Consider the following 13023-nt stretch of genomic DNA (forward strand, 5'->3'; position numbering starts at 1 on the left):
TTTTTTGTAAAAATCAACAAGCTTATACTGCAATTATTTGGGGTCTGACTCCTGAGTTTTGGATGCTTGGAGTTGGCAGTACTGTGAGATGGAAGAATCAAGGCTGATCAGCTTAAAAAACAGCATGACTTTGTTAACGGTTTAAACTCCTGTCACTGCAGACCAGACTTCTAGGAGCAGATTAAGCAAACCAATCAACCCCCTTGCAGACCAAAACTGGGGAGCTTTATACTAACAGGAGGTGAGCTAGCTACATAAGAAGGGACATGCCCTGTATTAAATAGCTCCGTTGAGGAAAAGTTACTTCCCACGCTTTACCTACAGAGGGCATCCCAGCTCATTCATATGTAGACTCCGTGACTGCAGCTGCTGGAAGCAGCAGGGCTCAGGGTTGGTTTTTTTTTGTTTTTTTTTTTCCAGTGGAATCTTTCCCGTGATCCGGTTGGTTTCTCTCCACGTTTTCCCTTCCAGCCCTCCACTTCTTCGGATCAATGGATGTTACAGCTCTAACTCCCATCTCACATACTGCTGGTGGACAGCTCCAGTAACAAGTGAGAGCTTTACATCCCCTTTTTCTTTCCCCTTCTTTCCCCCCCCACACCAACATCTGCCAACAAGGAAGAAAATCACAAGCTTTCCCTTTTGTATTCTTCTGATTTTTAATTTTTTTTTATAAATACATATATATTTTGTACTTTGCCCAGCTGTGGAAATGGAGCAACCCCCAATCTTTTGATGCACCCTGGTTCGCTTTTTTTTGCAGTATTTTTCCATGTATGGTTTTCCAGCAGTGGGAGCACTGTTCCCCACCTTTCCCCCTTTTCCTTGAGTTTGTTTCCTAACATAATCTGGAGGCTTGGCGGCTCTTGGACTGAATATAACTTTTTCCCTCCACATCCCCCAACTCCCCCTTTTGCTGAGCTTTGTCAGTGGGGACTGGAGAAAGAAAAAACAGAAGAGGAGGAGGCAGAAGGGGCTGTGTGTGTGATTGTTGCTGGTGCTCAGGACCCAAATCTCTGTAGGTGTGTGTTGAAATATGGAGAATAGTCTTGGATGTGTCTGGGTACCAAAGCTGGCTTTTCTACTCTTCGGATTTTCTCTGATCAGCCTGAATCTTCAAGTCACCGGTAAGTGATCACTGCCTTATTTGTCTTTTGCACTCCATGGATAAGGGTGAATTTTGCAAAACCCTAAGGAATGTGCCTATCTCTTATGTGTTATCGGCCTTCCCCCCCCCCCCTTTCAATTTTGTTGTTGTTGTGGATCAGTGTAGGGTTTTTCAGGTAGTTGACATAGATTTGGAAAGGAGTGAGATGAAATCCGGTTTAGAAGCACCCTGAGCAGCCTCTGAAAAAGGAAAACCAACTGAAAGGAAAGAAACCCAGAAAAATAAAGGAGAAATGTGGAAGGAGGTGCTGATTGTGTGTGTGTGTGTGTGTGTGTGTGTGTGTGTGTGTACACTGGTTTGTATTTTCTCTTTTGCACCTGACCACTGTTGCAACTGGATTTATTTGCCTGTGGCTTTGTTTTTTATCTTTAGGCTGAGATGGGATCTATAGATTTATTTATATTTTTCAGACGGTAGGGGAAGGGTAAATGATGAAAAGCAAAATATTAGTTTGCAAGATGGAAAATGTAGTTATTTGCAGAGCTCTCCAAACTCCATTTGATTGATATTCTTTGGGGCTGCCTCTCTCTCTCTCTCTCTCTCTCCTTGCACTTGGCAGGCACATTTTCTGATTAAAAATGGCAAAGCTGGTTTGTATATTGAATTAGGATAGAGAAGGAAAGAGGGGGTATTCATACTGTGATGCTCAGGAGCTATCTGTGTTGGAGGCAGAGAAGAGCTGGGAATTAGAGATTTTTTTAAAAAAATTCAGGAATTGGAGTAATATCGAGAAGTGTTAGGAACTAAGAAAGTGCAGCTTCGATTTGTAGGTGACTCTGTGTGTGTGCGTGTGTGGTGTGTGTAGAATGTATGTGGGAAAATATTATTCTCCAGTGATCATTTTTTCTCCAGAAGAAAATGAGCTGGGTTTCATTAGGAGCAATCTTAGAAAGAGAGAGGCATGAAAAGCAAAAATAAATAAAATAAACCCACACAAATTGCTTCCACACCAGCTGCTGCTGAACAATAGAAACCGATAGCCCCCTCCACCCCCATACACACACACACACTCTCTCTCTCTCTCACACACACACACACACACACACACACCCCACACCCCACACCCCACTAAAGCAGCTTTTTTTATGATGGGGAAAGTGCTGCATATGAAAGCCTTTGCAAAAAGATCTTTACCCTAGACTAGTATCATTCAGAATATCAGCTGTATGCAAATAGAAATGCCTTAAATTGTTCATATAGATGATGCTTCCTTTTAAAATATATATATATATATTCTTTGGCTTGCTTTGGAGAGCTAGTAAGTGAATTGGGAAGATGCTTCTGTTAAATACAAGAAGGTTCATTTTGTGTGTGTGTTTGTGTGTGTCCGTCACAATGTCCTCTGCAATAACTTGCATGGAAGGTGGCACTTGGGCAATCAGAGCAGGATAATAGGTGTGTCTCTTGAATTTCCACCTTAAAGGCTAGTAGTTGGGAGACATGTCAGTGATCCTCCTTCTGGAACGATGATTGACTTGCAGACTTCTTTGCGGGCATATGGCGAGTTGGGGTCATGTGTGCATGCAAGAGAGAGGAAGGGAGTGAGGATGCACACTGTCTTAATGATGTCGTGGGGGGAATGATGTCTGATATTATGCAGAGAACTCATTACAGGATCAGGTTGTTTCCTAGCTGTACATTTTGGTTGTGCATTTCACTCTCTGCGTATAATGTGTATTTATCGTGCTGCTTTTTGGAGACATGCATCTCTGTGTTGTACCAAGTTCCCTGATCTGTCCTTTGCAATCTAGAATTGTGCAAAGTTTTCCCTATGGTTAGCCTCCAGATCCTTCCTGAGATTGTTGTTTTGAGCCCTCTTTTCACAATCTCTGGATTCAACTGACAAAATAAGAGATCCTGCGTCTTTAAGGAAATGTTATTCAAGTGGCTTTGGCCTCTGCTCATTAATCTGAGTTTCCACTACTCTTCTTAGTAGCTATTTTCTCTTTTCAGAAACCTAGTAGGGGACTAGGGTAGCGAAGAAAGCATAATTCACTCTATGAAAGGACCAGTAGGAGGTGCCCTTAATAAAGCCAAGTAGCTGGTTTGCTGTTTGGCAAAATTCCCATTCGGCAGGGCATTTAAAGATTTGTTGACTAGAAACAAAGGGCTTATAGAGATGCACAATGGGACTGTGTCCTTTCACACTTTCTAACTAAACCCCAAAGCTGGTTTGGAGATGTAAGAATTTGTTAAAAACTTTAATAACAAAGAGCAGTGTTGCACAGTGTCAACATATGAGGAGGAATATGCTACCTTTGTGCCTGAATGAAGTCATTCAAGTCCCTTCCATTCACACTTCCATTGTCTGTAAGATGCAAAATGTTATGTGGTAGGCGATCAAAAGTAAAATCCAAAAAAAAAAAGGTTCTTTTCTCTGCACAAAATCTGAATGCACAGAGGCATATGTTACTGAGCAAGAATTGACGGGCAATGTTCGCTGTTTTGGAAAAAGAACAGGAAAAGACATTATTAATTAGAACCAAATCTCTGACTATTTAGCACTTAATACTGGAAAGTAAACACATATATGGCACTATATAGTTTGCTTGCCACTCATAATTAAGTAAATGCAAACTACTCTTTTGTCTGGAGGGGGAAACAAAACCCAACATGATTATTTGTTATTTTACTCTCACATCTTGGTATGCTGTTTAGCATGGTACAACATGTCAGAACCTTGTGGTGCCTGGCCAATATGGCAATCCCTTTCTCTCTGAGTGGTGCAGTATAAATCGACAGTGACTTGTCACAACATCCATTTCACATGCAGCAGAGTTGCCCTCTGTGTTATGACGCATGGGTTATACGAGTGTGTTAGGTTAGGCTTAGGGTATTTGATTACATATTCTTAAAAGTTGTGACGGTCATGATTGAGGGCAAGCATTTCAGTCTATATATTTGCAGCTTTGTCATTTTATAATTACTTGATTTATGTTTATACAAACACTATTTGCCTTCTGTTTCTCTTTTTACTCCCCCGCCCCCAGTTTGTGCAGAATTAAGGCCAAATCCTGCTCTCAGTTACACGTGGGTAAATCTGGACTAATTCTTTCAATGGAGTGTCTCCAGATTTGAAGTCAGAATTTCATCCTCCGTTTATTTCTCATTCCTGAATTCCCCTCCAACATACTTCCCAGCACATAACACAGCACCAGCTGTCTATTCTGGAATCCAAGCCATGACAGTGCCACCACGATATAGACAGCCATACTATTCAGACTTAAACCAAGTCTTCTGGAGTGAGTCACTCCAAATACCCACTTGAGGTCCATGTGGAGTTTTGTCTGAGTAAGATCTGCATAATTGGGTCATCAGTCTAAGACAAGAGCTGGTACGCTGACAGTGTAGTCTGAATTGCCCAGTGGGTCCTTTATCTGTAGCTGACTGCTCCCTCTGCCACCACACCAGCGTCTTTTCCCTCTGCTAGCGGAAAATCTAGTTTTGTATCACCAGTCCTGCCTCATCAGCATCCTGCCTTTGGTCAGCATTAGATTTGTGCAGTGTGCATGTGATATATCACTGTATTCTCTTTGACTTTACTTTGCAATATTGCTTATCACTTGGATTGTGCTTTAACCTAGTCTCCAAGATATGTATATGTATGTGCGTGTATTCTTTATGCTGCCCAGTTTGGTTTCTTATTGAGCATAAGTGGCATTTCATGAATTCCCTCAATGATATGCTGCCTTTAATAAAACGTTTTCTCTTTGATGATCTTTCAGAGTAACTCCTCACAGTCTCACAATGCACTTACTTTCATCCACATGTACTTTAGAGATCCATCATTGAACTCCTGGCTCTTATTTTCTGCCTAGTAAAAGAGAGGTTATAAAATCAAAATAGTTTTCTATGTGGCTGTTTGTACAGCAAATGCAGCTACAAGGATACAGTTTCTAAACTGATTTTGCAACTGTACTTCTAATGGAAGAGATCGTTGTGGAGATCACTAAATAAATGTGTTTACTACCATACCATAAGAAGTTCTTCCCATTGCAATACTTCAAAAACATGCTAGACCGAACCGTCCCTGATTTTGCTCTTACACTCATCTTAAACCAGTGTTACTGTGTTGGCTTCAGTAGAGTGACTCCTGATTTATGCTGAGTCAAATAAGTGGAGAATCTGTCTTTTTACACTGGTAACTAAGGGTCAGGCTCTGGTCTTAATTACACCAGTGTAAATAGGAGTAATTTCATTTAGATCAGCAGAGTAACTCCATATTTACAAGAGCAAAATTTGTAGGAGAATTTGACCCTCAAAGGCAGATTATATTTTCATTTTTATAACTTCATTTCTCATTGAAATGCAGAATTGGTATAGACTGATCCAATGAAGACAATCTCTCTTTGTTGTAGTATAAATAGAAGTAAATTTCTGAAGATGTTGGCTTTGCCTGTGTAAAATGAATAATGACAAAATTTCATAGAGGCCTTCAAGACTAATTATCTAAAGACAGAATTTCACACGATTCTGTTAAAATAATCCCTTGGGTGAATCATTGATTTACATTTTATATCTCTAGTAAACATGTTAGGCCTAATTCTGATTTCACCTATACCACAATTGTAGTAATGTATCTTCACTGACTTCAGTGGACTTGCTCCTGATTTGAACCAGTGTGAGATCTGCATATGTAGGGTTCTATCTTGCAAGTTGTTGAATGCCTTCAACACTCATTGAGTCAACACCCAACAGAAAGCATATCACCTCTCTGAAGTCTGGGCTTTTTCAATAAAATGGGTAAATTATTGACTTTGTAATTTTGGGACGCTTTGCACACCCCAAATTCAGATTTGCACAAGCAAACTCTTTGATTTGTGTATGCATGCCTGAGATTCTGGGTGCACAAAAATTAGGTGTCACTATCCCTACTCTTCAAGCCCAGGGGACAGAATGTTGAGTGCAAATTTAAAGGTGGAGTTGAGGCCATACTGTTACGCTGATTTTAGCAGCAGAATCATTGTACCATATTGTATCAGACTTCCTTTCAAATATTTTTCACTCCCACCTTAAAGATTTCCTTCTCAAACGTTATGAGCATTTGTGGGGATATCCCAAGTTGCTATTGGTTTTGATCGTCATGAAATAACAAATAGTGTGTTCACTGCATATGCACCCTCTCTCCTCCTTTCTTTCCATAAAGTTTGCTGTCTTTTTTTTAGCACTCTTTCTGATTATAAGCAACTGTAATTGCTAACTAATGCTCAGAATGCTTGATGCTTGCATATCCTGGTTTAATGTTGGTAGAATGTCTTTGTCTTAGGCATTAAAGAGATTCATTCCTTTGGAAAAAAGAAAAGGAGTACTTGTGGCACCTTAGAGACTAACCAATTTATTTGAGCATAAGCTTTCGTGAGCTACAGCTCACTTCATCGGATGCATTCCTTTGGGTCTTCCATATAGAATCCTGTAAGGAAAGCTATCAAATTAGCTTTATTCCATGAAAGGCAATGGCTGAAAGTTATAAAGAGTAGTCTGTGATTTCTGATAATCAATACACTGATAAAGCAGAGTATATTTTTCTTGAAAGATAACAAAATGGATAACTGACCTATCAAAATTGTTTCTTTTAAACAGTGTTTGTCAATTTCAAATTTGATGTGAAAGACTACAGCTATATTGGGATAATGTAAGAACATCTCATTTGGTAGTTTATAGATACCCTCATGGTAAAGGAAACTACAGCTACAGAGAGACATGAAAAAATTCACAATTAAATATCTGCTTCAGTCTCCATTGATGGCAATCATTTACCAGCAGGAATACCAATACGTACTGTAATTTTATAAATGCTACGAATACTCAAACTATATTGAAAACTGGTTAAGCGGTTGCCCAAAGTATTGGTAAAATACGGAGAAACTCTTTAAAGAGATACTCTCACAAGTCTTGGGAGACAGGCCAGTCCTTGCCTACAGACAGCCCCGCAACCTGAAGCAAATACTCACCAACAACCACATACCACACAACAGAACCACTAACCCAGGAACTTATCCTTGCAACAAAGCCCGTTGCCAATTGTGCCCACATATCTATTCAGGGGACACCATCACAGGGCCTAATAACATCAGCCACACTATCAGAGGCTCGTTCACCTGCACATCCACCAATGTGATCTATGCCATCATGTGCCAGCAATGCCCCTCTGCCATGTACATTGGTCAAACTGGACAGTCTCTACGTAAAAGAATAAATGGACACAAATCAGATGTCAAGAATTATAACATTCATAAACCAGTCGGAGAACACTTCAATCTCTCTGGTCACGCAATCACAGACATGAAGGTCGCTATCTTAAAACAAAAAAACTTCAAATCCAGACTCCAGCGAGAAACTGCTGAATTGGAATTCATTTGCAAATTGGATACTATTAATTTAGGCTTAAATAGAGACTGGGAGTGGCTAAGTCATTATGCAAGGTAGCCTGTTTCCTCTTGTTTTTTCCTACCCCCCCCCCCAGATGTTCTGGTTTAACTTGGATTTAAACCTGGAGAATGGTCAGTTTAGATGAGCTATTACCAGCAGGAGAGTGAGTTTGTGTGTGTATGGGGGTGGGGGGGATGTGAGAAAACCTTGATCTATGCAGGAAATAGCCCGACTTGATTATGTAAAGAGCTGTCACTTTGGATGGGCTAGCACCAGCAGGAGAGTGAATTTGTGTGGGGGGGTGGAGGGTGAGAAAACCTGGATTTGTGCTGGAAATGGCCCACCTGTTGATCACTTTAGATAAGCTATTACCAGCAGGACAGTGGGGTGGGAGGAGGTATTGTTTCATGATTTCTGTGTGTATATAAAGTCTGCTGCAGTTTCCACGGTAAACATCTGATGAAGTGAGCTGTAGCTCACGAAAGCTCATGCTCAAATAAATTGGTTAGTCTCTAAGGTGCCACAAGTACTCCTTTTCTTTTTGCGAATACAGACTAACACGGCTGTTCCTCTGAAAACTATCACCATGGAAATTAAACGTCCAGTTGAAAATTTTGTTCCTACTCTTGCTACAAATATACCCCCTAAAGCTCTTAGAACACAAAGAGAGTAAGAGGGAAAACTGCTCTGTTTTTCTACTTTTTATTGAAGGAGTTTCCCATCAAATTTGATGAGACCAAAGACCAATTTCAGGCCGGCAGTCCTATCCACAGATGAAGGCAATTGTAGACAAATGTGCATTGCTTTAAGCCTCAAACAACTCCATATATGCAAGCTTTTGGAATCTTTCAGTCTGAGGTGACAGAGCTACCACCCTCGGATCTTGTCTTGGGCTAAGAGCTCCCAGGTGTTGAGGTCAACGTTGCAAGATTGACGGTTGCAGTGAAGAGTGTCTTCATAACATTTCCCTAGTCTGTCCATAAAATGAGTTCCAGTCTGCAGTTCTCCACAAAAGATGGTTTTCAGTATTTTACTGTCAGGCATACGGACCACATGGCCACATCACCTCAACTGTGCTCTCATTATAAAAGCATCAATGCATGTGATGCTGCAGCACTCAAGGACCTCAGTGTTTGGAATAAAATCTTGCCATTTAATTCCCACTATCCACCATAGACATCATAGGTTTTATGTGGCATTGATAACTAGTCCATGTATTTCAGCCATACAAGAGTGTTGTGATGGTAATGGCATGCCAAACATCAGCTTTTGTTTGCAGTCTGACACTGTGTTTGTTCCAGAGATGCTAAAGTTTTCCAAATGGATCACGGGTTGCACCAATGCACTTTGTAATGTCATTGTCAGTCGTTGTATCTCATGAAATGACACTGCCTAGGTAGCAAAATTTGTCAATGATCTTGAGTGGTACATCATCAATCGACACAATTTGAGTAGCTGCAGTATTTCCCAAGGCAGGACCATGACTTCAATCTTCTTTAAACTGATCATTAAGCCAAAATATTTTGCTGCACATGCAAAGCAGTCAGTAAACAACTGAAAGCCCCTGATGTTATGGGTCAATAAAGCACAATCATCAGCAAACAGTTTGTGAAAAATTGTCTTCATAACTTGTCTTTACATGCAAGAGATGCAGTTTTGAGACCACTTTATCCATGGGGTACTACATAGAAATGACACAATCAGTACTATTGTACACTTCGTATATACTCAGTTTCACTGTTTTGCTGATCAGTTGGCAACCTGTCTCAAGCACTAGTACTGTATGGGAACGTCATTTTCAAACACTGCCTGCAGGGGGAGCTCACATAGAGTCACCAAAGTGTAGGACTGGAAGGGACATCAATAGGCCATCTAGTCCTGTCCCCTGCACTTAAGGCAGGACTACATAATAACTAGACCATTCCTGACAGGTGTTTGTCTAATCTGCTCTTAAAAACATCCAGGAGATGCCACAACCTCCCTAGGCCCTTTATTTAATTGCTTAACTATACTGACAGGAAGTTTTTTGTACTCTCCCCCTTCCTCTCTTCCCACCCCCCCAGTTCAGAAATACCAAAGCCGAAATTGAAAAGGCAGCAATAATCAGGCAAACAGGAATGTATGCAGAGAGAATGAGGAGGTAGATAGATGGATGGATCTGATAGAGGACTGTTGTAAACATCTGCTGGGAAGCAGAAAAACCCTTGTAACACTTTCTGAAGGTATGTTTTTATTTGTTTTTAAGTGTAAAGTTTCAGGAACATCATGTATTTTCTAAGGACCTGATCCCAACCTCATTGGAATCAATGGAAACACTCCTTTTGACTTCAGTGGACTTTTGGATCAAGGCCCTAATTGAGCACTGGCTGATGAGACTATTGAGATTGGAACCAATTGTTGTTGTGCTTTCCTTCTTTTGATTTTCAGCTTCATGATGGACTCCTGGCTCAACTTATTGCAGGACTTGAAGCCTTGGATAACACCAAGTGTAATATTGGAAGTCAGACTAGATGATCACAGTGGTTCCTTCTGGCCTTAGAATTTATGAATTGCTTTAATATCTGCTCCATCCTCCCTTGGGGTTCTATATGGTGAACTTCCAAGAAGTTGGACTTATTGAAATAGATACTTCCCAATGTCCTCTACTATGATCTTACAACTGGATGTTGGGGAGAAGTGTACAATAAACACATGGGAACACACTTCAAAATGTCATAATAGCTAAAATACCTGATTTATGCTCTCAATTTCCTAGACAATTACAAGTAACCAATCACAAATGAATACAATCAGGAATGTAATTGTTTTTAATACGAATACAGAAGAAGATTACTTGTCATCTAGGATTCCTGGTCATGAATTATAGACGATGTCCAAAGTCCAAGGTACTCTGCAAACAGAAAATATAGACTACACAGTGCAGTTGCTGCTGTCCTGTGTAATAATATACACTGTGGAATAAATAGGAGATCACTGTGAATTGCCAGGCTATAATTCTACCATTGAGTTCTGGAGATGAGTTGAACTGAAGGCAAAACTCATCTGACCAGAAGAGCCCTAAAATAGAAATACAGTTTCAATTTATTTTTTAAAATTTTTACATAATGTATGGTTCCATTGTCCTGTACACACCTGCCAATACATGAAGGGTTCAGATACTATGGTGGAATAGTCCATGTATATATATGGATGGGATGTATGGATAGCTAATTTCTATTCTTCCAGATAGTACTTGCTTGCTGCCTTTCTCTCCTCCTTGAACTACATTAGCTCCCATTGCTGCTTTCTGTTCCCCAAACTTCTTGATGTCTTCTGTTACAGCCCCCCTTCCAGCTCAGGGTTAATCTCCACCAAAGTACTTTTGCCCACTGCTCCAGTAGCTTTCATTACGCCACCACCACAGTGGCTCTTTGATCGGAGGTAGCAGCAGCAGCGACTGATAGAATAAAGTGATTTTCTTAGACAAAAAAGCAAGGAGAACAGCGAGAGGCTGTGGCATGGTAAATTGGTTTGAGGCTAATTTTGCTCTCCTTGCCTGGTGTTTTGGTACAGTAGAGGACGATACATTCTGTAAGCAAAAAATACTGGTACTTTGGCTTTGTCTCCTTTCCCTGACTGGTTGTGGATATGAGAGCTGAGTCTTAAATCTCCAAGGGAAAATGCTTAGGGCCAAATCCTGGCTTGGGTTGTTCATGCCTGAAAAGCTGCAGCCAACAGGGGAATCCTGAATCACAATTTATCTGTCCAATTCTATGCCCAGTTCTGGTTTCCCACCAAACTGACAGAGAATTAGATTAAGAAATTCATCCATTTGAATGAACCTTTAGGACCTTTAGGTAATTTAGTCTGACCTTCTGTATAATGCGGGACATAGTATTTCACCCAGTTACACCTGTACTGAGTGCAGTAACTTGCCTGATTAAAGCATCTCTTCCAAAAAGGCAGTCTTGATCTGAAAACTTCAAGAGATGGAGAATCCACCACTTGGTAGTTTGTTCCAATGGTTAATCACCCTCACTGGTAAGTTTTTTTTTTTTGGCCTTATATTTAATCTGAATTTGTTTGACTCTATCTCCATCCATTGGTTCTTGTTACATCTTTCTCTGCTGAATTAAAGAGCCCCTTCATACCTGGTATTTTCTTCGTATGAAGGTATACACCATGATAAGTCACCTTTTGATGTTCTTTTGGGTAGGCTAAACAAATTGACCATAGAGGCACGGATAGTCTGTGTATGCAGCCTCACCTGTCCCATTACACATTATTTACTCTGCTATTGTCAGGATTATTCTGTGTGAGACAGGGAGGGTGACCGTGAGGGCAGCCAATAATTGGCCCTATAAATATTCTTTCAGGGGCTCAGTCCAACATTTTCCTATTGACATCATTGTTTTCATCTTTGAATATATTTTAAGGTAACATAAAGATAAAAGAAAAGTATCTGAAAGCCAAAATTGGTTCAACAAATTTCCGGAATCTCTCTGCTCGGGATGTCTGAAGGCCTGTGACTGTATTAACTATCTGACTGACAGCTAAACTGGTAGGCATTTCCACCTGGCTCCAGAAAGCAGTGATTGCAGGAGATGTTGCAGTCATGGACAAGGATGATTGATATAATCATATAAAGCGCTTCTTTCTAGGGGAAAGATTTCCAAAAGAATTATAATTTTTTTTAAAAAGTTGCTTCCTTATAAGTTGAACAGACTTCTAATGAAATAGTGGAGTACTTGGGGGATACCTGCAGGCATACCAAGTGGAAGTTAGGTACTTTAGTCCCCAGCCATGCCTGCTTAAAAGTGCTCATTTGGTGCTCAATTCACATGCTGACCTCCTTCCTCTTTGAGGTTCTCTCTGATCCTTTCCCTCTTGCTAGCTGAAGACTAAAAAGCATTTAAAAAACACTCTTTGGGGGTTCTATCTAGAATATCCACGCTTTTCCTCTCTGTTACATGACGGGGGGAAAAGTATTTTAAAGAACTCAGTTGGGCCTCAGTCTACATGCTCTTCTTTTTCTCTTTGCCCTTTGCTGCCTCTCTAATGCTCAGGAAAAATGGCACTTAAAAATGCCCCCTCAGCTTTTCCCCTCCTTCCCTCTCTCAGATTCTCCGAAGCTGATGACACACAACAGAACATCTTCAGAATGATACCCTGATGCTGTGACCTGGTTCTGAACTTTACCTTTGTATTATTCAAGCACTGTGGGCTCTTGTTCAGGTTGAGGTTTTGTTTGCCATTATCTTGGTGGCAGGTGTTTTCGTAAAGCTCCTGATGGACAGCTATAAAGCTCAGGTTTTTTAATAGCATTTTTTTTATGAGTCTCATGGAGAAATGTTTGTGTGAGCTCACCAAGGAAACCCTTGGGCTTTGTAGTGTGTGTGAAAGTAAGTTGGAAGTATATGACATTTCACAGTAGTTTGTTTGCTGTGATGTGTGGGTTTTTTCCCTCAATTCATCACATTTTGTAAATTTCATAGTCATTTGTAAAT

At 40.4% G+C, this 13023-nt stretch overlaps 1 protein-coding gene across 1 annotated transcript in view; it reads left to right on the forward strand.

Moving 5' to 3' along the window:
• Positions 1-462: 462 nt before the first annotated feature.
• The window catches only part of DCC (DCC netrin 1 receptor), a 967455-nt gene continuing 954894 nt past the window's right edge, over positions 463-13023 (forward strand). The window contains exon 1 of the mRNA XM_078852711.1: positions 463-1127. Within this exon, the coding sequence (XP_078708837.1) occupies positions 1037-1127 (91 nt within the window). The 5' untranslated portion in view covers positions 463-1036. The remainder of the gene's footprint in view (positions 1128-13023) is intronic.

This window comes from Lepidochelys kempii, chromosome 5 (genome assembly GCF_965140285.1).
Source record: "Lepidochelys kempii isolate rLepKem1 chromosome 5, rLepKem1.hap1, whole genome shotgun sequence".
NCBI classification, from domain to species: Eukaryota; Metazoa; Chordata; order Testudines; family Cheloniidae; genus Lepidochelys; species Lepidochelys kempii.